General features: G+C 49.0%; 1 protein-coding gene across 1 annotated transcript in view; it reads left to right on the forward strand.

The window, feature by feature from the left end:
* The window catches only part of TMOD1 (tropomodulin 1), an 83629-nt gene that overhangs the window by 63114 nt on the left and 3028 nt on the right, over nucleotides 1-17487 (forward strand). Inside the window, exons 8-9 of the mRNA XM_080820546.1 lie at nucleotides 431-574; nucleotides 11704-11848. Coding sequence (XP_080676672.1) covers nucleotides 431-574; nucleotides 11704-11848 — 289 coding nt within the window. The remainder of the gene's footprint in view (nucleotides 1-430; nucleotides 575-11703; nucleotides 11849-17487) is intronic.

Below are 17487 nucleotides of genomic sequence, written 5' to 3' on the forward strand. Positions count from 1 at the left end.
TGGACAAAGTGGAAAGGAAAGGGCATCCCAGGCGGCAGGGACAGGATGAGCAAAGGCAAAGCAGTGGGAGAGCACCAGGCATGCACAGGCAGCCAAGATCAGCCCCGCCGTAAGGGAGCAGTGAGACTTGAGGCCGGGCAAGGGAGGAGAACCAGATGTTCAAGGCCAGATGCAGGCTAAGGAATGTAGAATTCTCCAGTTAGGTTTTGGGAGCCAAGATGCATTGGAGGGGAGGAGAGACACGGGAGTTGTGCTTTGTGAAGAGGGTTGTAGAGATTGTCTTACCTGGTCCCTGGCTCGAGGAGCATGAGTGTTCAAGGAACTCTCACTCCCAGCAAGGCCTTCTTGGTACTTTAGGTTCTACCCTAGAGGGTCTCCAGCCTTGCTCATGGTGACTCACAGGTCCCCTTGTTTTTTCCCGTGCTTCAAGGCCCTCGCGGAGATGCTCAAGGTCAATAAGGTGTTGAAGACGCTGAACGTGGAATCCAACTTCATTTCCGGAGCCGGGATCCTGCGCCTGGTGGAAGCTCTTCCATACAACACTTCTCTAGTGGAACTGAAAATCGATAACCAGGTTAGATGCACAAAGGTCTCTTTGTGTCCTTCACTGCAGGATGCTCATGGTTCTACCCTTGCCCTTGTACTGAGGGATGGCTAGATGCTGCTGGACGGCACAGGTCTGGGGCCCAGCTTCAAGGCACCCCAAAGGTTATTGGTCCCCACCCTCCACCATGCTCATCTTCCTTCTTCATCATGCCCTTTAAGTGCTCTGCCAGCTTCTGCTTGTATACCCCTAGTGATGGGAGCTCACTCCTTTCCAAGATCACCCCTCTGGTTCTTAGTGAGAATATCCCTCCCCATATCCAGTCGAAATCAGCTTCCTGCAAGTCGTGTTTATTGGGCTTAATTCTCTTCTCTGCTGCACATGGGACTCATCTGGGGCACAAATATTATAAACCACTAGAGTCTTCCCCACCAGGCTAACTATCCCTGTTTTCTTCAAACACTTCCCCCACCCCACTCAGTGGGCTTCTGAGTCTCATTGCCGTCACGTTTATTCTCTGGGCAGATACTAGTTTGACTTTCACCTTATGGGGTTACCATTTCTCTGTAGCTTCTGGGGTTCAGTCCTTTATTATCAGAGCAGCTCTTTCAGCTCTGACTTTCTAAGATGATGCTGGCTATGATACCTTACACGTCGCCTGTGTTAAGGGTCTCTGGTGGGCAGGGTTCTGTGTGACACACCTTACACACATCATCTCTGACCTGCCCGACCACCCTGCAGGTTGTGGGTATTATCTGACTCAGTCTGAAGAAGAGAAGCAGCCAGACAGACTAAGACAAGCCACTTTCTTAGCACCAGTCACTTAGCACTTTGGGAAGCAGAATTCGAATTCAGGTCTCTGTGACTCTAGAGACCACACTCTTTCCATGATACCACATTGCTTTTGATGTTAAAATGCTTTCTTATTTAGGGGCTCTGGATAGGGAACTTTTGTTTTCCTACCTGACAATGTTTGCCAGATGGTCATATAAATACGTGCATGGAAAAAATATTGGAAGGAAATATAACAAAAGTATAAACAGCGGTTATCCGTCAATGAAATCCTTATTGTAAAATATCACACACATATGGAAAAGTGCACAAAACTTCAGTGGGCAGCTTAATGAATCATGGTGGGCACGTGCCCTTGTGCGAGTCCAGAACTAAAGCATTACCAGGCTCCCAAAGACTTGGTCAGCCCTTCCCAACCCTAACCTCTTGATAACCCTCTACTTGTGCACCTCCACATCTCCACTCTTGGTTCTCTCCTTCTAGAATGTCCTCTCCCACACCTACCCCTTCTCAGCCTGGAGAATCCCCCCTCTACCTTCTAGATTCAGTTGATTCCTCTCCCTCAAGCGGGGTTCTAGAGCCTGCTTGCCAGAGCTGATTGTAGGCATCTCTCCACACTCCACCTCAGTGATGGCACGCTGTTAACTTGAAATCACTCCTGGTGGGAACATTTACACTATGGAAATTGACAAACACTACAAATTGAACTTTCTTTTTTTTTTTTTTTGAGAGCCTGCCTATCGCTACTTTCTCCCATTAGCTTACCTTAGAGCCTCTAACCCTCTCCCCAGAGAGAGTTAAGTGATCCCCATTGTGTTCTCCTAGCACTTTGGCTTCCCATGAGCTTCTCAGAAGCTGGTGCTGTATTTGAGCCATCTCTTTATTTCAGTGCCCAGCTCAGAACTTGGCCCATCAGTGGTGCTTGGTAAGCAGGGCTGGCCTGGGTGGTTGTGTATGTTGTTCACTGCACAGGAGGCAGGGGGCAAAATCCAACCCACACCCTACTCTCCAAGCCTTGGTATGGGGCTTGGTTCAGCCAGAGAAGGTACTTTTTTCTAATTCATATAAACAGCAGCAGCCCTGTCATGTGAATTTGCTACACTGGACTTCTGCATCTCTCGCATGCCAATGGCTGCTCCCACATTACCCATTCCCGTCCCTCCCCATTCCCTCTCTTTCTGCCACTGCTGATCCTGCTTTATTGCAGGCAGGAGAGGCAGAGCCACTGGAACAAAGGCATGCAGCAGGCTTAGCAGCAGCCCTGGACCAAGGCCTGGGATTGGCTATTTGTGTGACTCCAAGCCTGGCTGGGCAGGGAGTCAGGGGCTACCCAGCGTCAGCTGAAACCTGACTCCTGGGGCAGAATGTTGGCCAGAAGTGACCCAGAGCACTGGCGGGTCCTTGTGATGAAAGCTGACAGAGAGTGAGCTGCCTACCTTCCCTCTTGCTGCTGTCCACCTTGGCTGAGCCCAGAGTCAGAGCCAGTGCTGACCAGCACCCTCCTCCTCACTGAACACCCAGTGTGAGCATGCTCACTTTCCTGAGCCTCAGTTTCCTCACCTACAAAATGGGATCGAAAGAGTTTCTACTTCTAAGTAAATGACAGATGTCAACTATGAAGTTGTGAGCTTTCATAATTATTCCAAAGGTGACCTAGAGAGTTCACACAGTATTCTAAGAGCTAATTTACTGAGGTGGTACCATGTATTCATTATCTCATTTAATGCTCTCCAGGACTCTCTGTGAGTGGGCATGATAACCCCCTCTGTGTTGTAGATGAGGACACTAATGCCCAGGCAAGTTCTGTAACCTGCCCATAGTCACACAGTGAGTAAGTGATAGAGGTAAGATTCGAACCCAGGTTGATGTGACTCCATAGTCCATGAAGTGTGCTTCTCTGGTCTTTTGACTCCTACTGTAGTTTTGTGTGGGTCTGTCTTGGCTTTTTCAGCGGTCCCTTTCCCTGGGGGAGAGCCCAGGGCGCTGGTCACCCTCTCCCCCCACCATCCTGGGAGCCTTATCTTTGGTTCATCTGAGAGTTTGATGAGTGCTAGCTGAACTCCAGGGCTGTGCTAGGCTCTGTATATGAATGAGGCTCTGGCTCTGCCCTCCAGCAATTCCACACTGCACGAGAGGGCAGACAAGTACAGAAATGATCACTGAACCAGGTGCTTCAGCAAACTGCAGATGGTGGGCCTTGGGGAAGCCATCTCAGTCAGGAGGAGGAGGCATCTTGGAGGGCTTCTTGGAGGAGGTGGAGTTTGAGATAAACTCCTAGGATGGATAGTATCTCAGAGAGTAAAATGGAGGCCGAGGCATCTTAAGTGCAGCAAACCACATGAAAGAGAAGGAGAGGGGGAAAGCCGTGGAGCCCATCCCCTGGAAGAATCCAGAAAGGGAGTTATAAATCCAAAGGGCTCTTAATGGGTAGGTTGGATGAAAGCAGGCTGTGGGCTGTGTTCTGGGCAGATGGTTGCCAGCTGGATAGGAGAGGCTTGAGGGCAGGCATCAGGGCCTGGGAGACCAGAGAGATGAGGGCGACCTGTGGGGCAGTGCTCCCATAGGCCTGGAGTCTAGGGAAGGCCACCAGGGCCTCTCACAGTGCATCTCTCCTCGGGTGCCCCCACTCTGGCCTCTGAGGGGTGGGTCACAGAGGAGGTGGTGAGTGGCATTTGATTTATTCCTCATTCCTGGTTAGTCACCGAGCTCCTCAGAGGCCACAGCTTTCCCCTGAGCCCTTGGAACTGTAACCTGCGTTAGGGAGCCTCTGTCCTTCTTCCTTATACGGCCAAACAAAAGAGAAAGGGACTTGGGGAGTTCTGCCCCGGTGACAAGAGCCTGGCTGGCTGGCTCAGGACCCAAATCCGGGAACTGGGATCCTGGGGCTGTTTGTTTACTCAGTCATCTCTCTTTATCTCCAAGCAATGTTGTGCTCTGCCTCGAGTGGCCCTGAGCCAGCAGTGAGGGTGGGAGGGGGCAGAGAGGCCAGGACACAGAGCCGACACCATCAGGAAAATGTCTAGTTCCACCCTCCTTTTGCAGGTAGGGAAACTGAGGATCAGAAAAGGGACAGGGCTTGCTGAGGTCAGGGATCAAATTAGTGCCAGAGCTGGGCCAGAACTGAGGTGTCCCGCCTTCCAGACAGGCTGCACTTGTGGCTGGACAGGAGAGACCCTTAGGCCCTAGGAGCAGGCACTGTGTACAGAGTGCTTGCCCACCCTCTCCATCCCAAGTTAACCAATTCCAAATGGTGATTCCCTGTCCCTCTCGATCCGCCCTCGTCAGTCCCAACAAAGCCACCTCCAGCAGGCCCTTCCCCAGGATCTTGGGGTACAGGGTACTCCCTGCCTTGGAGCAGACAAGGCCCGAAAACATGACCCCTACCCGAATGAAGTTATGTGCCGTGTCTGGGGGATATTGGCTGGATCTCTCACATTTCATTTCCAAGACTAGACAGTGAGGATATGCTTCATATTTTGAAAAGAAGATCAAGGAAGTGGATGGGATATTCTTGTTTACCCAGATTGGATTATTTTCCTAGTGCAAATAAGTTTAGAAAGAAAACACAGCCACAAAATAGGATCCTGAAGGTTTTCACACGGGGTGACACCCCCTTAATTTTAGATTACATACTCAAGACAGATGGCTAAGTTTTTGTTGTTGTTGTTTTGTTTTTTTTAATGAGGCTGAATGTGACTTTTGGTTTTGCAAAAAAGAAGAAAACCAAGCAGGCAAAACTTCACCACCCATGATGTTCTCTGCTTTGTTCCTTATACATTCAGCCTCTAAGCCGCAGCTCTTGGCTTGTGCATAATTTTTGTGTCTGTCTCTGTGGGTACTGAAGTAATTCAGCCTGGAAACATCCAGCCTCCAAGAGAGGACAGCCATGTGTCACTGTCCCTTCTTCAAAATGCCAAGTACAGTCTTTCACTGACCTCACTTCTCAGGGAAAAAACGAGATAGAGTCAGTGGAAATAAGAGCAAAAAATATAAGGTCAAGAAAATCGTTTTCTGACACAGATCAGCATAAATCAGAATAAAGATTTGTGACAACAACCATCTTGCGCCATGACCGATCCCCAGTGGAGGCTACACTCTGTTCTGAAAAGCCAGGAGATTTCCAGACAGGAGACAGCCTGACCCAGGGATTACCTGTCTTCAAATCTCTGACACTTGAAGTCAAACGAGGATCAAGTCCAAGCTCAGCCTCCACTCTGGTATTCTTGCTGTGTAACGGTGGAGAGGGACCACTTCATGTACCCATGCCTCAGTCTCCTCACCTCTGAAATGGGAAGGATGCACATACTCGTGCAACAGGGTTGTTAGAGGCTTTCATGTGTTGATCCTTTAATGAGTACGTGACATGTTTCTTCTCTCAAGAAGAGGGAGGTGATATTTCTATTATTTTATTGTTGTCGTTGTTGTTCAGGGTTTTTTTAGAGAGGGCTGAGGGAGGGGCAGAGGGAGAGGGAGAGAGAATCCTAAGCAGGCTTCACACTCAGGGCAGAGCCCGATGCGGGCCTTGATCCCAGAACCCCAAGACCATGAGCTAAACTCAAGAGTCGATGCTTAATTGACTGAAGTACCCAGGTGCCGTGATATTTCTATTGTTAGTTAGACCAGTCAGTGCTGGAAGGGTGGGGTAGGAGCACTGACTTCTGACAGAGTCTAGCTGGTGCAGAAAACAATTTTTGATCTCCTTTCTCTCCTTCCTTATTCCTTTTCCTACTTATGTCTATTTCTTATCAAAGTGTAACTTACATACAGTAACAAATACACCATAATTAGCTTAATGTATTTATATATATATTTTATATGGATTTATATGGTATATGTATTATTATATAATAATATATATATGCACACACACACAAACACACCTGGGTAATCAACACCAAGGTCAAGATATAGAATATTTCTAGCACCCCATATGCCCCCTCCCAATCAATACCCTCCAAGTGCAATCATGCCTGATTTCTGTCACGATGGATGAGTTTTGCCTGCTCTTAAACTTCATGTAAATGAAATCCCATGGTGCTGTTTTAGGTCTGGTTTTTTGGTTCATTGTTGTCTGGGAGCATATCAGTTATCTATAGCTGTGGAACAGATTACGTCCCCAAACTCAGCAGCTTAGAATAACAACGAACATGTATGAGCTCACAGTTTCTGGGAGTCAGGAATCCTCGAGCAGTTTGCTCACATGGTTCCAGCCCAAGCTCTCTGACCAGACTGCAGTCAAGTACAGCCTAAGGGCCTGAACAGGGCTGGAGATACCGTTTCCAAGATGGCTCCCTCCATGGCTGTTGGCAGGAAGCCTCAGCTCCTTGCCGTGTGGACCTCTTCCCCAGGCTGCTTGAGTGGCCTCACGACATGACAGCTAACTTCTCCTGGAGTGAGCGATCCAAGGCGGAGAAAGAAGAAAGCCATACATGCCTTTTTATGAGCCAACCCCAGAAGTTACACAGTCCCTTCAGCCATGGTCTCTCTGTTGGAAGTGAGTCACTAAGCACAACCACCCTCAAAGAGAGGGGTGTTTGGAAGGGAGGAGGATCAAAGAATTGACCGACATGCTTTAAAATCATCAAAGTGAGAATCAGCTGTGCTATTTTCCTTTGCTCTGGTTTGGCCAGAAAGACCTTATTAACCAGCAGAGGTACTCAGGCATGGAGCAGGGTGCCTCACAGGTGACATGGCCCCATCTGCAGGGGTGTGAAAGCAGAGCAGAACTTGGCAGCTATGATACAGAGGGAATTTTAATATCAGCTTGGGTTTGCAACTCTGAACTTGAACTAGGTAATTCCCAGACTTTTTCCTTTTGCCCACGTCTTCTGGACCACAAAGGAAAGGCCATCAGATTGATTGATCTGATTGATCCCATCAGATGCACAAAGTGAGCTTCCTGAGGCCCATGGCACCTCTGCCCAGAATGGGGGTCTCAGAGCCACCCACTCAATTCTGCCTAGAGCGTTGGTTGGTTGTTCATATGCCAGCAAATCTGGTCATCTTCTCATCAGGCTGGTGATGCTCGGCCACAGGGAAACAAGAGCCGTCATCACTGCTGAAGGGTGTGTCAGCGTTTGTAGCCTCTTGGCAATTTTAACTTAAGAGTATGCCTGTCTTTCAACCCAGCCCTTCCACCGCCCCATGTCCAGCCTAAAGAGTATGGGCTCCCTCCCCTGCAAAGCCAGGGCCACACTGCCTATAACAAGGAACACAGAAGCCAGCTCCTTGTCCATCTGTACCAGGGCATCCCGTGAAGTCGTTCAAAGAAATGAGGTCGTTCTCAGGGTCGCGACTTAGAAAGGTCTCCAGAAAATGTTCAATGAAAAAGACAAGTTGCAGAACAGTGTGTACAATAGGAATCCATTTAAAGGAAAAATTTAAAAAGAAAAATCTGCACATTTTGACTACCTACTTCATAGAAAAAAATCCGGGGAAACACACCCCAATGGCCTAGCGCTTACTCTGTGAAAAGTGGGTAGGATTGGGACTAGGGATGTGAAGGGAAGCTCTCTGACTTTATTCAATCAGCTTTAGTATCATTTGAATTTTCATAATAAGATTGTATTTTTTCACATGTGATTGATTTCATTCTTAAGCACATCTGAAAGGAGAGGGATCAGAGTTCTTCTCAAGCCCCCTCTCCCCGGCTCAGCTGCCACACTCTGCCGGGGCCAGTCCTGGCATGACCCGCCCTGGGGTTCTGCCAAAGGAGCTCCCAACTGCCCCTCACCCACTGACCAGGTGGCCTCCTGATTTTTTTATGCCATCCAAGCAAGCCATTCATGGATTCACAGAATGCAGGTCCCAGAGACCTGAAAAGTCACAGAGCCTAAGCCTTCTCCATTCATAATGACATCTAGGAGGCTCTCACAAGACACTATCAACCCTCTGTCCACACACTTCCAGGGATGGGAAGCTACGGCCTTCCCAGGCAGTTCCTCCCACACGCAGACACTATGGACGGTGAGATCACAATCCTGCACACTGAGCCAAACTCCATCTGCCTATAGCCCCTCTTATCAACCCTACCTTGGCCTTCGGAGCTCTCTCAAAGACACCCAAGTTAGGCAAGAACTAGCAAACTCTCGAGTGAAACTCCTGCATTCAAATCCTGATTCTGTAACCAACTAACTCCGTTATTTGGGGGAAATTTGTTAATGCCTCTGTTCTTCATGGACCTCGGCTAGAAGATGAAAATTATAATAATAGTACATATTCCACAGGTTTATAGGGAGGAGAAAATGAGTTCACTTATGGAAGGTGCTTCTATGGCTTCACTTGGTACACAATGATCACTAAATCTCAGAATAACAGATCAGAGTTTTGGTTCTGGTAGTGTCCCTATGGCCTCTTCTCTCATCTGTGAAAGGATTGAGGCCCTGAAGAGGGATAGCCTGAGAATGAAGCAAGTGTGATACTTCTTAAGATGTGTGCACATTTCTTATTTTACTCTTTAATGTGAAAATAATGGTTTCGGTCAAAGATTAACACTGGGAAGACTGGCCATGATTATCTAGTAGAATCCTGTATTTTCTCCAATAAACCCAGACACATCTGCACGTATCCCAGGCATACTGGATGCCTGTGTGAGAACGTGGGCCTAGAGGATCCTCTGAAGTCTTTCCAGTGTCAGGTCAAGGTCAAGCCCTGGCTCTGGCATTAAGTGGAGGGAGCACGTTCCAGCTTCCCTCTATACATGGGTTCCGTTTACTCATCTCTAAGACGACAGAGGGCCAGTTGCTGCCTGCGCTGCCTCCCCAGGGATGTAGGGAGGGTCAGTGGGGGCAGTTTGCATGGGGGTGCTCTGTGCTCTTGACTGAGTGGCACGGAGTGTCAGCTTTGTAGAAGCAGCCCTCACAGACGCTGGCAGCTCCTCCACTCAGGGTACACTGTGCCTTCTGAGATGAACCCCTCCTGAGTTCTAGCAGGGCTTTCCCAGAGAACAGCCTCAAGGAAAGATTGGTCTTCCTACTAAGTGGGGTGGGTGGGGGACCTTCCAGTTCCTTCTTGGGCCCTTATATGGTCTCTATACTATCTGCCAGGCCAAGTGGGCCAGAGCTGAGGGCTGTGCTGAGTCCTCAGAGGACAGGCCTGAGCTCTTCCCAGCTCTTTCAGGAGGCGTGACAAATGGGCAATGGAACTTTACCAGTGTCATTCTACCTGCCCAGCTTGGTGTTCCCAGCCCCATTTGAACCCAGACAGGCTCTGGTGTACTCATAAGACCTTGAAGGAGTTCTCCATCAAGCGCCTCAACTGAGGTCCCTGCCTGTCCCTTTGGATGGTGAGGTAATCTATCTTCTCAGCCCTCCTGTGTTGTTGTGCGTCAGTTGTGTTCCCCCTTCCTCCATTCAGTTCCTTGACCTTGACCTGGAGGTATTGGGGACTATTTACTATCCAAGGGCTCACAGACTAGGGGAGCCCCATCTAACATGATAATGGAAAGGTTCTACATCTGTACTGACCTAATTACACAATTGAAATGTGGCCAGTGAGACTAAGGACCTGGGTTTCAAATTTTATTTATTTCATGATTTAAACTTTAAAATTTAAAAATTCCATTAAACAATGAGCTGAGGATCTGAATAGACATTTTTCCAAAGAAGATGTCCAGATGGCCAACAGGTACATGAAAGGATGTTCAGCACCACCGATTATCAGGGAAATGCAAATCAAAACCACAATGAGACATCACCTCATACCTGTCACAATGGCTAAAACGAAAAGAACAAGAAATAACAGTGTTGGTGAGAATGTGGAGGAAAAGACACCCCTGTGCACTACTGGTGGGAATGTGAATTGGTGCAGCCACCATGGAAAACAGTATAGAGATTCCTCAAAAAAATAAGAAATACAACTACCATATGATCCAGCAATCCCACTTCTGGATATTTACCTGAGGAAAACAAAAACACTATTTCGAAAAGATATTTGCACACCCATGTTCATTGCAGCATTTTTTTACAATAGCCAAGACATGGAAACAACCAATGGATGAATGGATAAAGAAGATGCGGTGTATATGTATCTGTACACACACACCGCACACGCACATACACACAGGAATACTACTCAGTCATAAAAAAGAAGGAAATACTTATGATCTCACTTGTATGTGGAACGTAAACAAAAAGAGAAAAGAACCAAGTTCATAGACACAGGGAACAGATTGGTGGTTGCCAGAGGTGATGGGGGAAGGGTGGGTGAGATGGATGAAGGGGGCCTCCTTGTCCTGGCTAGGACCCCCAGGACAGTCTTGGTGAAAGTGATTCTTGTCTTGTTCCTGCCCTTAGGAGAAACATCTTTAAGCCTTGGTGTGATGTTAGCTTGTTCTCCATGTCTCTTCAAATATCTTTAAGCTTATGTTTATTTTGTGTTATCTTATTATACATGGTAACAGGAAATTCAAACCATAAGTTACAAGGAAGAAAACAAAAACTCTCCTCAATCCTACCACCACTAGGACACTTGGAAGCTTTTTCTAGGCATTAGGCATATATATGTGTACGGAAGATACATGTAACTTGACTTAAATATGACCTGTTTTATTACTGGGTTTTTTTTCTCTATATTGTTTTGAGGTCATCATTCAGGGCCTGTGACCAAAGATTTGCATCACCATCTGACAGTTTTCATGTTCTCTTTTAAAGTTCAGCTATCATTTATTTGAGCAACCCTCTCTAGATGAGGTTGCCTTCCTTTCCCCCCAGGATTATGAATAAGACTGATGAACATCCTCATTGTATCCTTCCCAACACTATATTATAGGTTCTCCTTTTCTTTTGTTTTCTTTCAGTCTTTGTCGCTAGAGATCTTGGGGTAGGGAACTAACATAATCAGAGGGAGAGAGGCTTTAGAAAACAAACTCTGGGCATTCCCAACTTACTGTGTGACCTTAGGCGAATCTTTTTCCCTTTCTGGGCCTCGACTTCCTCACTTGGAAATTGAAAGGATTCGTCAAGTGGCTGGTTACCAAACCTGGTTGTATATTGACATCACCTGGGAGTTGGAAAAACCACAGACACCTGAGTCTTATTCCCAGAGATTCTGATTTAATTAGTTTGGAACAGAGCCTAGGGAGTAGAATCGTTCATTTCCTGGAGACTTGTTCATTTGAAGAGCCCTCCTGCTCGAGTTTTCTAAGAAAGATCTGTTCTTGGCGTCTAGCAGGGCCTGGGTTCGAATCCCAGCTCATTCACTCCTGGCTGTGTGACCCTTTGCTTTCTCCAAACTTCCAGTTCCCTGGTCTTGGTGGGGGGAGGGGGGAGTGGCTAAGATCCCCGCCCACCACGCAAGGGTTCTGCGCCTAGAGATGAGCTCCTGCACAAACGGGCGAGAGGTGACTGCTGTTCTTTCCTCCATCAAAGAGCCAGCCTCTGGGCAACAAAGTGGAAATGGAGATTGTGAGCATGTTGGAAAAGAACGCAACGCTTCTCAAATTCGGCTACCACTTTACCCAGCAGGGGCCCCGGCTGCGGGCCTCCAACGCCATGATGAACAACAACGACCTTGGTGAGTGATCCTGGGCTACCCGCCCACCTGCTGTCGCTTTCCCACCCATCCTGCGGGGCGGGGGGCGGGGCGGTACGGCAGGGAATATTCCGCGGATACCTTCTCTTCTTCTTGAGTCCGACTCCTGACTCTGACGTTGGTCACAACTCCTTGGTTTCTGTTGGTGCCTGGCCTGCCGCCTCCCCTACCTGTGCGCTGCGCTTCGGCGTCCGCGGGAGCTGAGGCTGAGCTCGTTCCTTCCCGCAAGCTCAGCGCGCACAGGGCTGGAGCCCCATTGCGCCGTCCGCGCCTTCTTTCGCTGCCTGAAAGGAAATGTGGCAGGGCACAGGCTCACTGGGAGTCTTTCCCTCTCTGAATACCCGTTCCGAGCTCAGGGTCCTCCCTCTTCCCGACCATCCGACCATCGGCGTCTGGCTCTAGTCCCGGCCCCCAAAGCCATGGACCAGCACAACTACCCAAACCCCACGCCCAGCAACCTCACAGGGCTTTCAAGGTAAAAGCTGAAAATGTTGAATTCATAGAAAGTTAAGCCAGTTCCATTAATTTCATCTCAGTTAAAAGCATAGCTTATATTTTTTCTGAAAAGGAAAGGAAAGAAAAGGTCACCATCGTTTTTGAGCGTGGGCCAAACAGATATTCGAGTCGTCCGGATGAAAAGTGCGGTTGATCATTGACTTACTTCCAGGTGCCTATTGTTTTCAAGCTCTCCGAGCGTTTATGACTTGTATTCCTGCTCGCTGCTAAAAGGATCTGATACAGTGTCCCAAAACGACTTTGCCTTCTGAGACTGTAGGGAAATAGGAGGGAAAAAAACGAGAAAAGGAGTTGGTCTAATACATTAACATAATTGATCATTGTATTTAGCTGTGAGTTTTCTCAACCAAGGCAAGAAGATGAACCAAGTTACAATACACTTATTACAGAAGAGAAGGAAGCATAACAAGCTCAGAAAGAAAGGAAAAAAAGGAAAGAGAGCTTCTTTCTCGGATTGAATTATGAAATGACTATGTTTTCTAAAGGAGAGTGTCTTCGGTGAGCTTTTCATCAAATTCAAGCCTATTCTACACGTGGGATTTTTGTTTTCTGTTTTTTTTTTTTTTAAGATTTTATATATTTATTTATTTGTCAGAGAGAGAGAGAGAGAGAGCACAGGCAGGCAGAGTGGCAGCAGAGGCAGAGGGAGAAGCAGGCTCCCTGCTGAGCAAGCAGCCCGATGTGGGACTCGATCCCAGGATGCTGGGATCATGACCTGAGCCAAAGGCAGCTGCTTAACCAACTGAGCCACCCAGGCATCCCCTGTTTTCTGTTTCTATCGCTCAGTAAAATGCAAAGGGTTTAGTACTGAAGCACGTCTCAAAGTTCAGGTACGTCACTTTCTAGTGATGAGTCTGAGGCTAAGTTATTACCTGGAAGGCCTAGAAGAATGGAGGGGAGTGTGTAGGTGCACAAGGCAGGTACTCACAGAACTTCTGCACAGATAACCACAGAGCTACACACACGCGTGCACGCGCACTCACACGCACTTTAAATTGAGTTACTCAATTCAACAAGCATTTGTCAAAGTCCCATAAGGCAATATGGGTTCCTACTCTGGAGGATATCATAGTCCAGAAGTTATTCGTTCATTGCCCACTGTAGGTGTCACTTTTTTTCTAGAGCTGCAGGTCTAGAAAAGTCCATAAAACAAAGAAAGAAATACGCATCTAGTATCCAGGTTTACCTGATGTGCCCTTATTTGAAATAAGCACAAATAATTATGAATCATTATTATGGCATCACAGAGGTGAGGGCTGCACTGAGCTGTAGAGGAAGGCCAGCAGTCCAAACGCTCTGGGCTTGGCTGGGATCCAGCTTCAGAACCAGCCCTCCAAAGCCCTGTGTTCTGATACCCATAGCCTCACATTTTCCCCTCCCAGATTAGATGAAGCTTCAACTGTGCCCCTGGCTCCCTGTCCCAGGGCCAACCCAGCTTTTGTCTTCCAGTGGCAAAATGGCCTGGAGACCTTTTCTAGGGACAGACCTTCCAGATGACCAGGGGGTAGGGGTGCTGTGGGGGGGGGCACCAGAACTAGCTGTGGCCTGGATAACCTGGCCCTTGAGGACTCTTCCAGTCCTGAGCGTTTGTGACTCTAAAACCCAGGCCCGACTCCTATCCCCAGCAGCTTGTGAGGTTACAACGGCGGGGTCCTAGAGTGCCAGAGCTGGAAGGGCTCTTCAGACTCCCCCCCCCAGTTCCCTTTTGGGGAAACTGAAGCCTTGGGGGGGTGGACTGCCTTTCTAAGGGAGCGGCTCAGCCAAGTCCCACCCATTGTTAGTTACAGCAGCATTTTGGGAGCAACTCTGGTGTGTCCGGGACTGTGCCAGGGGACGTAAAGGGCAGCAGAAAGGCTAGTTCTTTGACTCCAGAACCTTTACGGCCTTTTAGGAGAGAAAAGACTCAAGGTGTGCCTGAAAGTTCAAGAATGCCTGCAAAGTGTGCCCAGTGTGAGGAAGTGACTTGAGAGGACAGAGGCTGGTTAAGCAAAGCATCCTTACTGGGGGTGGGCTAAAGGGCCAGGGGGCGGGGGGCCTTTAGCCAGCCTTGCAGGGAAGAGAGAGATTGTGGGGGAGGTCAGGTGTTCTCGGTGGGGGTACTAGCACAGGCAAAGGCAAGGTGGGAGGACCTAGTATTTCAGCTAGGAGGGACAGAAAGATTCAAAAGGAGTGGAGGGACTGTTATAGGGAGTTAGACCTAGAAGGAAAAATAGGAACTCACAGAGAAGGGAGGGAAGGGCATGCCAAGCAGAAGGAACAGCATGAGCAAAGGCAGGACCAGGAGTTTGGTGATGAGAGCAGGTAGGAGGTAAGACTGACAGTTTCCTGGACAGGACTGCCAGGTGATCAAAATGGGCCTCAGGGTTAGCCCAGGGGACTGTGCAGCTGTTCCCTTGGGGTTTCCCACCAAAGGCATTGGAGCAGAATCACTTACATGATTACACATAATATTGAGTGCTGGTGGATGAAATAGGATTTCTAGCTTTAAAGGCCAATTTGTGCCCATCTGCTAAATTTTGTTAAAGAAACGCTTCTGATTCAGATAGTGCACCAGCTTTCTCCTGCAAAAAAAGTCCTTTCTTTCCAACACAACATTTTCATCCCACTCTCAGAGCTCCGATGAGGCAGACAGGCTTCTGTGCTTTCCAGCCGCATGTTTTTCTCCCGAGAGCCTCCCTCCCGTGGGTCGTACCTAGCCTCTGTGGTGGTTAGCAGAGTTCGCTGCTGCAACAGGGAAGGCAGGCAGGGCCCAGCCTCTCCAGCTTCCTTCTCACTCCAGCCTGCACCCTGCTGGCTCCTGGCTCACAGACAGCCTCGGTGGTGGGTTTTGCCTGCCTGCAGGGTGGGTGGGCTTTTCCTTGGGGGCTGTTCGATCCCCAAGGCCAGAGGTCAGCCTGTGCCTCTGCTTACGTGCAGCCTGCCGGGACCCATTCCGGCTGGCGTGTCTTCGGTCCTTCCCGTCCTTTGCACTGAGCGGCTAGCTGCACGGCGGTGTCAGGGAGGAACCGCGGGTCCCCATCTATGTTTTCGCACAGCGATACCTCAAATGACTCCTACCTCTATGCTATTTTTAGCTGAGAGGCTAAGCATGGCTCTTGGGTCCTGTAAATCTGCCTCCAAAGCTCTCTCCACTTAATGAACTCAGAATTGCCTGCTCCAACTTAAGACCGTTTTATGTGTGGAGGTGGAGTGGGGACGAGGGCTAACCTGTTTCAAAGCAGGAAACACCCATTCCTGGGGAAGTCTCTTTTCTACTGTATTCTCAAGGAAGGCTTTTCTAAAAAGCACCCCAGACACCATGCACCCCAAATCAATTTCATCATCATCCCCCAAAACTACTCATACAAAGGGTATTACTTTCCTCACAGGCCTCCAAGCCAGAAATCTGGGCCTCTGTCTATATGCTGCTCACACCCCAGCCAGTCAGCCCTCTCCAGGCCATACCCCTTGCCCTGCCTCATGCCAAGCCCTCAGCACATTCGCCTCCTGTCCTGCAACTTCTGTGAGCTGGCCAGCAACTCTCACGGAGCGCCCATCTCAGAGTTTGTTCTGTCACTTTGCTTAGTACCCTTGCTGGGCTCCCACATCCCTCAGGTGACAGTCCTCAACACATCCCTCAGTAGTCAGAGCTGATACATACACGGCCCTTCCTGAGTGCCAGGTGCTGCCGTGAACACTTCCTGTCTCACTTTACCCCGTGAGGCCCCCAACAGCCAGCTGAGTGAAGTCCCATTACTACCCCCCACTCTGCAGGAAGGAAGTGGAGGTCCAGAGAAGTAGGTAAGGTTACCTGCAGTCTGTGGGTGCAAGTGGGGTTTGAGCTGCAGTCGGACCTCAAAGCCTGTGCCCCCATCTCCCTTCGTGGTGAGGAATGCTGGGACTTCTCTGTCCCCTGACAAGCCATCCTCTCACCCCGTATTAGCACCAGCCGGTCCCGGGAGCTTGAGTGCCTCCCAGTGACCCAGGCCAAAGTATCCCTGTAGAGGGCCCCTACTCCTAAACCTCCCCTTCCCTTCTCAGTCTGCCCCTTTATCCTTCCAGACTCGGTGCACGCGTTCTCTGCCGTCCTTCCGACCACTTCCTTCATTATGCCTCATACTTGATAGAGAGCTACCAGGGAACGTATAGCATGTTCTCAAACTCACTGTTGGTATAGCTTGGTGCCCTGTTAAGCTAGATTGTTACTTCTGATCCTTATGCCTGGCACATAATAACACTCGGTGAATGCTATTGAACATATAAGTGAATTCAAAATGCTTCCCCAAAATAAACAAATAAATACTTCCCAAAGACATGCTAGAGGGGTTCGAGCTTGGTAGGAAGTGGTGGAAGGAGCTTGAGCAGCAGAGAGAGGTTGGTTCAGAAGACCCGAGATTCCTTCTGGCTCAGTGAACAGGTCTGGCCATTGCAGTGATAAGGATCTTTTTTTTAATGGAAGTAAAAAGCAGATTGAATTGAAGGAAGATGTTGGGAGACCTGGGCTTCTGCTTCCGTCACTTATTCCCCGTGACTTGGGCCAACTTACTTCCCTCTCTTGGCCTCGATTCCCTTCATCATTAAAATGGAGAAGAAAGGGGCGCCTGGGTGGCTCAGTTGGTTGAGCGGCTGTCTTTGGCTCAGGTCATGATCCCGGAGTAGCAGGGTCGAGTCCCACATTGGGCTCCCGGCTCCACGGGGAGTCTACTTCTCCTCTCTCATGCTCTCTTTTACTGTCTCTCTCCCAAATAAATAAATAAAATCTTTTTTAAAAAATGGAAAAGAATAACACCTAAGCAGGTGGCTGCCTTGCCCTTTTCCCCCATCCGGTCCCCATGAGAGCCAGGGCTAGGGGAGCTGTGGGGCTTCTGCCCAGGATACACAGTGAGGGCACGTGGTGGGGAAAAGAAACCTGGGATCCCTGTCTGTATCCTGAACCATGGGCTGGGGACTCAGGTTCCCATCCTGATTCTGCCGGCTAGTTCTTAAGGGGTTCTCGCTCCCTTTTGTTCTCCAGGGGAAAGGAGCGGATGCCCTTGTGAGAATCAGCTGTGTGGGCCCTATGTAGACAGTCCCAGATTGTCCCAAGGGAGGTGCTGGGCTGAGGCTCCAGATGAGCTACACACCCT

Source organism: Martes martes (genome assembly GCF_963455335.1).
Source record: "Martes martes genome assembly, chromosome: 12".
NCBI classification, from domain to species: domain Eukaryota; kingdom Metazoa; phylum Chordata; class Mammalia; order Carnivora; family Mustelidae; genus Martes; species Martes martes.